Source organism: Drosophila pseudoobscura, chromosome X (genome assembly GCF_009870125.1).
Source record: "Drosophila pseudoobscura strain MV-25-SWS-2005 chromosome X, UCI_Dpse_MV25, whole genome shotgun sequence".
Classification (NCBI taxonomy): domain Eukaryota; kingdom Metazoa; phylum Arthropoda; class Insecta; order Diptera; family Drosophilidae; genus Drosophila; species Drosophila pseudoobscura.
The window spans coordinates 61,706,654-61,719,999 of NC_046683.1; the positions used below are offsets into that span (position 1 = coordinate 61,706,654).

General features: G+C 44.9%; 1 protein-coding gene and 1 long non-coding RNA gene across 5 annotated transcripts in view; both read left to right on the forward strand.

Moving 5' to 3' along the window:
- Positions 1-13,346, forward strand: part of LOC4812408 (uncharacterized) — a 100,918-nt gene that overhangs the window by 76,700 nt on the left and 10,872 nt on the right. For all 4 annotated transcript variants that reach the window (XR_004470001.1, XM_001352907.4, XM_033382964.1 and 1 more), the window contains one exon: positions 9,869-10,056. Coding sequence is in view for 3 of the 4 variants with exons in the window: in XM_001352907.4 (XP_001352943.4) it covers positions 9,869-10,056 (188 nt within the window). In the remaining variant the exon portion in view is untranslated. The remainder of the gene's footprint in view (positions 1-9,868; positions 10,057-13,346) is intronic.
- On the forward strand, positions 7,234-7,706 carry LOC117184599 (uncharacterized). The gene is made up of 2 exons (XR_004470002.1): positions 7,234-7,607; positions 7,667-7,706. It is a non-coding gene; the product is annotated as an uncharacterized lncRNA (long non-coding RNA).

The following is a 13,346-nucleotide window of genomic DNA, read 5'->3' on the forward strand; positions in this document are numbered from 1 at the left end:
AGCCTTTGGCTCTAATCCGTCCGGACTAAATGAGATTTTAATTAAATTCAAGGCCAGACGATGACGATATACCCCAAAACGAAACGAAACGAAACCCAAGACAGCCAACTCAGACAGCCAAATGGCCATTTTAGGCTTGACTTGATGGGAGCCACAATGAAAGTATGAGTAATTGCCTCGGCCTCAGCCTCAGCCTCGGCAGCACATAATCTTTGATGGGATGGTTTTCCTTAAGGAATAATGGAGGGAAAAAGCTTAATGGAGAGTGGATCATATACAGATTATGGCAGAAGGGAAATACGAAATAAATGGCCACTCTGAGTCCCGCTTTGTTGCAGTCAGCTAAAATTGCTAAATTTGGTTTAAACTTATGGTTCTCTATGATTTAATAACTAGCATAAATGTTGCCGTACCATAATTGAGTGGGAATTAAGTCTTGGAACAACCTCCAAGTGCTCATACTCTCATTAATTAGTATGCCCCAATCCAGAGGCCTTCTCTGCCTTCTTCCCATGGCTTTCGCAGGCTCCCTAAGCTTTCCACGTGGCTTGGCTTGGCTTGGCTTGGCTTGGGTTGGCTCTCTTCCCATTACTGCCCAGAATCTCCCTCTCTGCTGGTCAGCAGTCTGCATTTAATTGAAAAATTATTAAATGAAATTTCAGTCTGTCCTGCCATCCGGCCACCCTCCCAGCTGCCACGGCCTTGCATCAATTTGGTGCAGCAGCCGCAGGAGAGACGTCCCAAAGTAGGCAGCGCCATCGCAGCAAGCCAGCAAGGCAGCAAGGCAGCATAGCAGCCGCTAATGTTCATTAATTTGCACTTAATAACTTTTGAGTGGATTTTATTTTGCTGGCCAAAACCGAAAACCGTTGGCTATTTATTATTGCTCCTCTACGTTTCTGCGTTTTTTCTATCTTAACCGAAGGGAAAATCCCATTTGAAATTAGTTTTTTGGTCGAGCTGGCAATTTTGGCATGCTTCGAAGGAGGAGGAGGAGGTGGAGGAGTGGGTGCCACCAAATCAACTCATTTCCAGTTTATTTTTCCCCTCCCTTCCTCTTCGTCGTCGTTTTGGCCTTCTTTACATAACAGCTTTTCTATGCCTTAACGTTTTTCTTTGCTGTTTTGCCCGCGTGTTGTTTTTGTGCTCATTAACTTGGCTTATATATCGCCGTGTTGCTGTTGTTGTTGTTGTTGTTGTTGCTATTGTTGTTGTTTTTGCTTAATTTTTGACCGTTTAACTTTTGTGAAATGCTTTTCCTCCACCCGCTTTCAACCCCATTCCCCTCCCCCATGACTTTCTCACTTTGGTTTTTGGCCTAATGCGTTGGCTGGGAAATCGAGCAGATGTGTCTGCTGTCATTAGGCGGTGGATGGTGGGGGCTTTGGAATGGGTATCGTATCGGCGGCCTGGGGGCAGTCTGTTGCTATATCTATCATAGTTATAATCTGTTTCCGTCTTCCGGGAACGACGGACGATGGGTTCCGAGAAGACGGTTGAAAAGGAAGTCTTTAAGAAGGAAAATCTCAATTTCAAGAATTTATGCTGGCCAACAAGCGTTACCAGGGGTCGCTTTATTTCGATTCGTTTTATTATTATTACGAAATTCGTTCGTAAAACGTTCGGAAATTTCTCTAAAATATTCCCCAATATGAGAACCTCAACAACAAATTAATCCCAGCTCTCCTGGAGCTAATAAATCAGCGTGGAGCGTGAAACCCCAGTGCGAATACTTTGCGAGCAAACTGTACGGTCAAAATGGGAAATGTGCCAAATACTTTTGCTGTTGAGGGTGTGCAACATTTTGCGGCCAGTTCAATTAGTAGCACGGCTGAGGGGCGCCCAGTACTAGGAGAACGGTGGCGTTGCGACGACCAACAATTCAAGCAAACAAAGCGGTATAATTGTTTTGTTATCGACGGACCCAACCCATGCAGCCGTTCACCCGTGCCCCCGTACACCCCGTACACCCCCACAAAAAAGAGGGTAAAGTGGCAGCAGCAGCAACGCGATACAAATAAATTATTGCGGGGGTCCAACATGATTTTAATTAAAGTTTTAACGAAAACCAAATATTTATCGTTTCATTTTGCTTTCATTTGTTCGCTCTCTGCGGTTTTTCCCCCTCTGTCGCTCTGGCACCCACACCCCTCACACACACACACACACACACACAACATCATTAAGCATGGGAAAACGCAGAAATTCAATATGCATTTGTATTTAAATATTTGAAAATGTTAGAGGAGCAATCCAAAGGCGAGCAACAACAATTTATTATGAGCAGCAAAGGTCATTTCAAAGTTGTGCATAATCATGACTGTGTGTGTGTGTGTGCGTGTATGTGTGTGGTTTTCCATACAATTTTCGTAGAATTATTCAATGCAAATAAAGCGCTGGGACAGAGCAGCGTATGATTAATAAACTGCAGACTCACAGGAAAATGAAGATGCAGATGCCATTGGCATCGTCCGATGGATGGATGGACGGCTGGACGGATGGAGGCTTTCACATTGAATTTCACTCAGTTCGTTGATTGCGTAACAAAAATCTGTTGCATATTTAATTGGGTTTGATTTGGCCATAACTTTTGCCATTACGTTTAATTAAATGTAGAACTTTTCAGCAACTCACCGAGTCCTGCGCTGAGTGGGAAATAGCTGCGGGAGGACAGGCCCAGCACAAAACACCAAAACTCGATTTTAATTAAACTCTGCTGGCTTTCACAGCCATCACTTACAGCTTTTGTTAGTTGGATTCGTAAGTATGTGCGAATCAGAAACGTTAACCTGTGAGTGCTGCGAGGCATTAACCAAATGTCGATTTCAGGACATTTCATGAATGCGCCTCCTCCTCCAACTCCAACTCCTCCTCCCCGACCCATGCGCATAGCTGAAGTGATTGTCATAGTTGCCATTCGCTTATCCAATTACCCAATGCTAAAAGGATTTCTCCGTCAGTCAGCCAACCATATCGGTCCCAATCAATATTCCATTTCGGCATTTCATTCACAATTTCAGCAGCGTAGCTTCCCTAATTAGTCCTAATCAACTCCAGCCAAACATTTCATATGCAATAAACGTCCATAAAGGCGGAAAAGCTGTCATCGGGCCATTGCCATGGCAACTGGTGCTCGCCGCCCAACATCCCCTTGGATGGATGGTCACCCAATAAAAAACGAGCAATCAATTCCCATATGGAAATGCTACAGGATTCCCTTTAGATCATTAACGCATATGCAATGAGAAGGGTGTGGAAAAAAAAGTTCAGATCACATCAGATACATCCGAAAGGATAGGATGGCTTTCTAGGCGTTTGAAATGAGAGTTATTAAGGCACGTATATTTTCCCTCTTTCAATAGAAATCTTTCTTCTTCAAAACTTTTCTCCGTTCGCAGTACACTCGGACCCCCCTCAGAGTACCCATTCCGCCCATCTCTGGCAGATAGATTTCTGCAATTTGCCAACTCTGAGGAAGTTGTTTTGACATTTTGCTATTCATTGATTTACGGATTATTGTTGCTGACTCCAAACAGGCCTGAAGGGCGGTGCTGAGGGCCAAGTGCTCGACTATCGAATGGTGCGGTCCCAGAGGATCCAGGGATGGAAAGTTCTCTGAAGACTCTGCGTTCCCTCCTGCTTTGGCTGTCTACCTCAATGCCATGCCGCTGTCGGCTGTTGTTACACCTAAAGTTTTCTAAAGTTTTGCGCCAAACTTTAAGCAAAATCTTTTCATTTTCGTTGTTTTCTTTTTCATTTTCAATTTCGCTCTGCTTCTGCTTGCTTGTGGAAATTTTCCTTTTTAATTTCATAAAGTCAACAGAGGAAAACAAAGAAAGGGAAAGCAAACAATGAAGCGTGGCGACTTGAGTTGAGATGGCGGGGCGGTGAGGGGTGGCACAGGGGGTTTCATTGTTAATGTGCAAGTAGTGCATGAGGGGTGAGGCTGGCTGAAGAAAGAATTATAATTTATACAATTTTAGCTGTTCTTCAAAACGGAAACGTTGGCTAACGAGTTTAAAGGTTAAATGGTAGCCAGCATTGAAATCTTGGCCCAAAAAAGGTCAGCAATCGTATGTGTAAGCCGTCTACTTTTTTGTATACTCGTACTCGTAAGCAAAAATGTGTTGAAATTGACGAGAAATGGAGTTTCGGAGGGAAATCTCCCCGCTGGAATCTTGTTTGGCGTTGCACTAAAACCATAAACCGAAAAGCACACACTGAAATGAGGTTAATATCGGGTTGATTTGTCAGAATTTCGCTCCGGTGTCGGTGGGGCAAGATACTGGGTGCAATGGCAGAAAATTGTGATGTAGGGATGGTGGAATGGTGGAATGGTGGAATGGTGGTGGTGGTGGCGGTGCATTGTGAGGCTCGCAGAGCTGCCGCATATTTGCTGTTTAGTTTGCTTATTGAGTTGCAATTTTGTTTGCAATCAGCGGATGGGAAACGTGGGGAAGCAATTGAAAACAACAACAGATGGGGGGAGGTGGGGAGGGCTCGCATCGGTTCGGTTCGATTCGGGTGAGGGTGAGGGCTCCGACATCATCCGGGGATCATTGTGCAAACAACAAATTAGCATATTTGCACATAGCGGCAACATTTTATTTGCACACGTATGTGTGCCTGTTTGTGTGTGTGTGTGTATGTGCTGCTTGTTCATGTGTGTGGGTGTGTGCCTTTATGTAATATCAATATTTAAATGTGAATTTGTCAATGTAGAGCAAAACGACTGCTGCTTTTGCTCCTGCTGCTGCTCCTGCCATTTCCATTAACTGTGTGCCATTTTTTTGTTTTCTTCTATATTTGATGTTTTAGACAAATATTGAAAATATTACAAAATATTTGCTCTAAAATGTAGCCATTTATGCTGATTTTGACGGGGGCACAGCATTAAAGAGAACGGAAAGGAACGCAGCGCGGAAACCATTCATTGGTTTTCCCTGATTACAACACTCCACACAATCAATTGGCTCAAAAGCTTTGCCAACTTAATTTTCCATGGGAATTAATTATTGGGGCAAACATTGGGGGCCATGCCTATGCATACATTTATTAGGATCCGCTACTCTTGCCCACAAGCCCGGGAATGTTTGTAATTTTTGGTTTGCTCCTCACAAAAGCATAATTAACTTGCTTGATCTGATATATGTATGTATGTACACACATATGTATGTACAAATATATGTATGTGAAACTCATATTTTTGTTTGCTTCTCATTTAATATTTATTACGTTTAATTTGCTTTTGCTTTTGCTTGGCGGGAAAATTATTTTTGCTTTCTCTGGTTTTCTGTTCGGTTTTGGTCACAATTCCATTTCGGGCTGCATTTGCATATGAGTATATCAATTAGGGGATATCATTTCGTTGTATTATAAAGCAAAAGCAATAATTAGCGATTTGGAAGTACGGTTTCAGCGGGAAAAGGTCAAGCCAAAAGGCCAAGGGGAAAACTCACAGAAAATCACAGAAAAACCAACCACAAATAAAGACCTGCCATATCATAATCTCATCTTCCCGTTAGCAGCAGCTCTAATATCAATAAAAACCAAAACAAATCAGCAGCTATTATATGGGCACACATCTATGTTCTTGCGTTTACAAACACAAAAAGAAATTGTAAAGAAAGTAGAAAAGAATAATTTGAAAAACGAGTGGGAACGTTGTGAACCGCGTCTTTATGCGTCAGTCAGTATGCCCCCCTCCGACAGAGGGCACACACTGCACGATGGAGAGTGTGTGCGAGGGAGACAGAGAATGAGTAAGCGCGTGGAAGGCGTTCCGGCTATAATAACGGTCCGATTTAAAACCCAAAGTCGTTGATCTGGTAAATATGGTCCTTTTCTTGGATTCTGCGTATTTGGTTTTCGTCCTTTGTTTCAAAGGTCCGCGAACTCAGACCAAGACCCCATCCATGGATCGGTTACGTCGGCTTGTGATCTACGTGGCCATAAAGGAAAAAACATTTATCTGTTATAAGCATGCCTATAAACAAATAATATCACAATCCACCTCATCTCGATACCTTCTCTGTCATTTTTACCTTCTCCCCTCGATGCTTCGATTCAAACATCCCTCAAACAGGTATTCCATCCATTATCACTGCCCTACAGATGTGTGCCTGCATGGCATACAATTTATTAGCAAGCCACAAAAAATGTATCTTTAATTAAATAATAATCAATTAAAATGAATAAAAAACAGCTCTAAATTATAAATGCAAGCGCGAGCGACGAAAAAATAACAAAAGCCCAGAGGCATTGGGAATACTCGTACTCTTACATATCTATTTTATCAATTGAATGTTGAACGTCCATTAGGCATATGGCGTTCTATCGGCAATTCAACAAAAACTGATTCAAACCCATCAAGTATGCGTGACAATCCATTAAGTGATATACACATACATACATACATATGTGGTATGTACCACTGTGCAGCATTTTAAATCGATGTGATAGAAATAGAGCAGGTGGAACCCAATTCGGGTCTGGCTAATTGTTTGAATGTGTTGAATGTAATGCAGCATAAAGCAAAAATAAACAGGCTGTGCGGGGAACAGGCTATGGATAGAGATATAGCAGATGTACATATATATATATATGTATGTATATATATCCACGTAACAGCCTGCGGGGCGATTCCTATTTAATTTGCACGGGGGTTTCCCCCAAATCGAAAAACAAGAACGGAATCCAATAAACAATCAATGCTGCAGGGGAAAAAGCATGGGGAATGGCCATGGAAATGCTACTCAATCAGCTCCAGCTACAGTCCCCTGATCCCACTCTCCCTCTCTCTCTCTCTCTCTCTCTCTCTCTCTCTCTCAGGCCAATCAATAAAAGTAACACCCCATAATTTAATGCCCCAAATGTGTTGCGACTACATTTTGCGGTTTTTGGCATGGTGCGGCAAGGCTCGAATCGGTCCGGCTGTACTCCATCCCACCCCAAAAAAACACAAAAGCCACCGCCATTGCCATCGCCATTGCCATCGACATCGCCATCGCCATCGACATCGCCACCGCCGGCGGCCCAAATGCACTCTAATAATAAATCGCAAAAATAACAATTTTATAGCCAGCGCTTGCGGTTTTCCCGTATACTACCTGGACCAGAAAAGAACTTCTCCATATAGAGAGGGATAGCCTCTACCTCTACCCTGCCACCTCACACACACACACAGACACACACACACCTGTCCGTTGTCCGGGTAGTGTTGCCACTCGATAGTCACACTTTATGGCCAGCTGATAAGCATATTATTATTATTGCTACTATTACACACCCACCGCACACATCGCACACACACCGATTCCCATTCGCATTCGCATTCTCATTCTCATATATATGTACACAGTCATTCCGAGCCCGACTTTGGCTTGAATTATTTCCGTATATGCGAGTATAGGTACGTACGGGTGCGAGTGAATATGTGTGTACACTTATTGTTGTAGCCCCACGCAGTTGGCGGCGAATGTGTCGAAACGAAATTTATTACAACGAAGTCGTGCAGCTGTAACCAGCAGAGCCCCAGCCTCCCAAAGATGGTGCCGTGACGTGAGTGATGCGTGAGGGAAACCATGGGATGATGGCTATAGGCAATGGTAAAGAATAATATCCAATCTACAAGTGAAATGGACTCTCTCTTTCCCTCTCTCTGCAGCTTAAAGATCTTTCCCAGCAATAGTACTTGGTTATGTGGTTAGCATTGGTAAAAAAAGGAAGGAAAAACTGCTGTGTGGCAGCACGCTGCCATCTCTAGATTCGAGCGCTTCCAGCCATCTGTTAACTAATTCACATGCCATGGCAGGAATGGCCAATGATTACATTTCATGTGCCATATGAATTGCACTGCCCTCGAAACACACTCTCGTATGTTCATATCCGAACACATACGCACCCACAGATACGATATGTATGCACATGTATGTGCACACACACACACACACACATACTCGTACACTTTTATGTGTGTTTGGCTGTCGGTTGTTTGAAGCATTTTAGTTGTTTCTATGTGAAAATCAGAATCCCCCAGCAATTCCCCAGCCAGCTGAAAAATGCTATTGAGATTTCTGTTGACAGTTTGGACTGCAAAATTTAATGAACGTTCACTTTGGTTGATCCACCCTTTAGAGAGCAGCCGGCAGTATGCCGGGCAGTAGGGGCCAGAAAATGTTAAATTCATGCATTTGAAATGTGGCTAAAAGTTGATTTATATATTTTGAATATTCAAATGGAATAAACAATGCTTTTGAGGCCATTTAAATTCATGTAAAAGTGCTTTATTTCTGTTGAATATCAGAGGCCCCAAAAAGTAGGCAACACTCTTTCGATGCTCATTCCACTTTCACTTCCTTGACGGAGGCGGATACCCACTCACATGCTTAAAGGCCACTTTGCTTTTATATGCCACAACCAGCGAAATGTGACAATAAAAATCTCATAAAAGTGTATTACTTAGCTAGCAAGACCGCCCTCCCCCCCCAACAGCACACAAAGCGAGCACGAACGATACCCTCAGGAGGTGGAACGGAACTCAAAATGGCTCCAGCAAACACCCAACCCCCAATCCCCAACCAGCAAACCCCAGCCCCCATCTGTTCCCCACGATCTGCGCTCAGTCGGACGACAACTTTTGCTCGGTGGCAGCAGCAACAGCAGCAGCTGCAACAACTTTTACACTCTTTCTTTGCGCCGTCTGCCCCTCCGTCCGTTCTGTCGTCTGCCACTCGATGCGGCACGGCACACATCAAAAGTCTTTGGGGCTCCGCTTGCTCTGTTCTCCGTCCCGGCGCGTCCCTCTCTCTCTTCGGCCTGCATCGGACAAGTTTGAAAAGCTGTCGCAGTGGCTAGAATCGACGCAGGTGTTATCATCGATACCGTTGACAATTGTTTCCATTATATTGACTAGCACTTCAGGCACTCCAGCCACGCGTCTGCCAGCCCCTCGCCTCATCACTCACCATGTCGCTGCGTGCCACAAAACGTAGCGACTTTTGCCAATTGAAACGCCGAGTAGAAGTTGCCTCCTCTGCTCTTCTCTTCTCTTCTCTTCTCTTCTCTTCTCTCCTTCTCTCCACCACTTTTCGGTGGCGTTGTTTTTCGTCGTTGCCTTTTTTAATTTGTCACTTGAATCAAAAGTTGCCAAAGTTGTCCCTGGCTGACGGGCCTGGAGTCTCGTTCTGGCTCTGGCTCCGGCTCCGGCTCTGGCTCTGACTGTGGCCCGGTCTTGTTCTCGGTCTCGGTCTGGGGCTAGAAGCGGAGTCTGGGACTGTTAGCTTGGTTCGTTGCTTCTTTGTTGCCTTTTGACAACTTTAATTAAAGCCGAGTGCGAGAGTTGCGACATTAGGCAGCTGGAGGAGCTTTAACTTTGTATTTATTTCAAATGTTCTGTAAAGTTTGACTTGGTGCGGGGGCAAAAGTGTTTCAGAAGCGACTGGGGGCTACCCTGCACCCTGTACCCCGCTCTAAAACATTGATTCTCCACATTTACCAATCCCAATGCTTGATATGCCCCCACCCAACTACAGGGTATCCAGATTGATGCAAAAAAAAACAAAAAGAAGAAGATAAATCCCTCTGCCAGCCACACATTGTAAATTAACCTAAATCACATGTAAGCCGCTTGTCATACAACGTTCTTAGAGCATATTAAAAAACGTCGAGCAGGACGAGGGACTGTACTGTACTCGTAACAGTTTATATAAGTATCTGTGTACGTGTATGTGTATTTGTATGTGTGTATGGGTTTGTGCATATTATAATCTCTTGTCCCTCCCATCGGCCATCACCCATCACCTATTCTCTCTCGTACTCATACTCATACTCATACTGACTCTATTTTTTGCCTTCTTTTACTCTGCAGATGATGTGCTATTCTCGCGTCGCGGCCGCATGGGACGCATTGTGAGTCCGCGTCACACGCTTCCGCCGAACACAACGTGCACGTACCACTTTCACGGATATCCTGGTGACCTGATTTGGTTATCGTTCACCAGCTACAATCTGCAGATCCTGCAGCAGGCGATACACGACAACAATACGCTGGGACGGGTAAGTCGACGACAGGGCGGGTGGGGCTGGCGCTGGGGCGTTCGGGTACAACATTTAACAGAATGGGTGTCGTCGGGAGTGGGGTTATAGTTAACCGTTTACATAATGCATAAAATTGATGCCCAGAAGGGAGGTGGTGCAGGGTGGGGCCACAGTTTGCTGCATGCATTGTCTCTTAAATGGATTGCGTCTACGCCAGCGGCGACTCCTCCATACGCCGCCCATTGTCTTCTCAGTTGCTCTCCGTCCGCCTCCGCCTATCCCTGTCTATTGTATGTGTGCCATTAGTGCCAGTCGGTCGACACTTTGTCTCTGCTGGCTAATTAAAAATGCAGCCATGGAAAATCTCTGCATTAAATTTATAATTAAGTGAATGCTTAAGCAACTCTATCACATGGGAGCTGGCCGGCCGCCTAGCATTCTGCATTCTACGTTTTCATTCTCCAGTCTGAAGCCTTCTGCCCCGCAGGCCAAAGAAACTGCGTCAAAATGCGGCACGGGACAACAACGATGGCCATCATAATGTCCTTACGCGCTCTCTCTCTCTCTCTGTCTCGCTATATACGAGCGTGTATATAACTCTGGCCCCCCTCTCTGTCTCTGTCTCCGTCTCCATCGCCGTCTCTTTCCCTGCCTCATCATCGTCCTCATCATGGCGTGTGCATTTTAAATGTTCGTTGTTCGTTATTCGTTATTCGTTGTCGCCTGCCTAACGGCCTGTGAATTGTGTCAAGGTAGAAAGTTGAGTTTGCACGGACGGGCTGGGCTGTGATAGCGCGTAATGTCGGGTCAGTGAGTGTTTCAAAGGCTGCATCCCCATGGCGGTCGCCAGACCCGAGGCCCCAGATAACTCTGAACTGAATGGTCATTTAGGCTACACCGCCGTCACGAGAAAGTGCATTTAAGTTGGAGGCTCATAAGGAGAGAGCAGCATTTAGTTGGGGCCAGGCTTTAAGAGGCTTTCAATGTCAGCTTTTATAATAGAATACCTAAAAGCAAGCACATGCCTTTTTTCTAAATTCATATTAAATATTAGAACTCAGTTTTAGCTGCTTCATTTGGATGATTCAACAAGCAATCGATATGAAGATCCTCTTGAGTTTCTTTAAGCAACGATCGACTATCCTACTCTGTTGATTTCCACCGTAAGCTAATCCTAAAACTCCATATCTAGTGTTTCTTATATGTTTCTAAACTTTACACTTCTCCCCTGCGAACCATTGACATTGTGATATCCTCTGGTTTTCCATTTCAAGCCTTCGAAGTGCTTCACCAGGCGTTTCTCACCGACTTTAAATTACCAAATTAGTAGCTCTCCGAGTCCAAAGTCCCGTCAAGTTCTGGACTCTCCTTGTCTCCTGCTGTAATTCCCCCTTGAACAGATTCCAAAACTCTAGTCAATGTGGGGGGGGGGATCAGAAACCGCGATGCGGAGTGGATGGAAGCCGGAACAACATGTCAACGCTTTGCGTGGTCTCATAAATGTCGTCGCATTATAAGTATTTCCCCCCCATTCCCCACCGCCACCATTGCTGTGGATCCACACAGCAATCATTCTGCTTCCGCTAGCGTTGCCGCTCCACTCCCTTATTGTTTTTTGTTTGCGAGTTTTAACTTTTCTTCTTAATTTAAAAAGTTTGCTTTTCCTCGGTTTTTCATTTTTGTGTGTGTGCGTTTGTGTTTTTTTTGGCCGTACTTTTGATGCCCTTTTGGAGGGTATTACGATTGCCCCTGGATGTTTGTGGCACGGAGAAACGTTTTCGTTTTTTAGCAAACATGTTATAAATCGGAATCAACCAGATCGGGCCACTATATCGTATAGCTGTGGTGGAATCTGCAATCGATGGATCTTCCATAAAGATACCCTTTCCTTTTTTTGATTCCTGTTCGAAAATTCGCATTCACTTGTTTGGGAGTCTGTTGTTGCCCTCGATACTGGTATATATCGCACCCGCTTACTGCCTCCATCGCAATGGCACGCCCACGTTCCACGGATCTCAGCACTCTGCCTCCTGCCTCCTGCCGCCTGCCTACTGCCTCCTGCATTATTTGCCCATACCGCCGTTTGTTGTACCTGATGCTGGTTGTTGTTTTTGTCACTTTTTGTTGCTGTTACAAAATTCATGAACTGTTTTTGCAGCTCTTCAGGCCCCCGCCTCCGCCCCCGCTCTGCCTGCTTTTAGTGCCTCCCTGCCACCCGCTGCTGTACCGCCCACTGGATCCTACCTCTGCTTACCGCCACCCACACACCCGACAGCCCCTCTGGTTCGCCCGTTTTGTGTTTTATTTTACACATATTTTTGTTCTGTCACTTTTTATTGTACTCCCACGTTTGTGGATGTTAAAGAGGGAGCCCGGGAGATGGAGAAAGTTGGAGAGAAAGAGCGAGAGACATAGGAGGTCCTGTTTGGGGAGTGATAGCGACAGTAGGTGCCTCTGTAAAGTTGTTTTTCTGTATTTTCCCCCATTGCTTTTCTTTTTGTTTTTTGTTTTTCGTTTTTCGTTTTTTGTTTATTTGTGTGCTGCTGGCAGCTTTTCATTTTTCGCAGTTTAAAGTGTAGGTGAGACGACTGCAATTGACACGGACAGTGAGCATCCGGGGGTACGAGTGGGTGTGGCAGTACAAAAAAACGGAGCAAACAATTGTGTTGGGTGGGGGGGTGCCTTCCACTCTCTCTCTCGTCCTCCCTCTCTGACCCTCTTGCCGGCTCTTCTCAATGGGGGTTACCATATTAATTGGAACAGAAATTCCACAAGCGCTTTTCGGTGCAAGATATGCTGAAACCGAAAATATATGAGATGCCTCTGCTTTATTTCGGATAAACTCTCATGTACTCTGGCACTCGAATGTGCGGCTAGACAGCGAACGACCTTGAGAGAATGAAAAGCTGTTGCCCATTTATCTGATTAGACGACAGGTGTTTCCAGACAGAAGTTTCCAAGCAGCGGCGGAAGGGGTGTTGGAAGAATGTGGCAAGGTAATCAAGGTGCCGCATGTGTGGCATGCAGCTATGCACGTACATCTCTGTGTCTACGCGTGTGTGTGGAATTTATTAGTGTGCTTCTGTCTGCATGTGTGAAATATATTTTATTAAAGTTGAGACTGGAGAATGCGAGAGCCGGCAAATATGTCAAACATTGCAGATGTTTTCGAGATCCCTCCGTTGATCTTCCCTTCCGCAGCAGGTGTTCCTTAAAGCACTTCATATCTGTACCAAAAGCTCCAAGAAACGTACATCTTTAGGCACTTAACGGGGCCAATATATAGAAGAAAAGCAACGCAGTTTAAT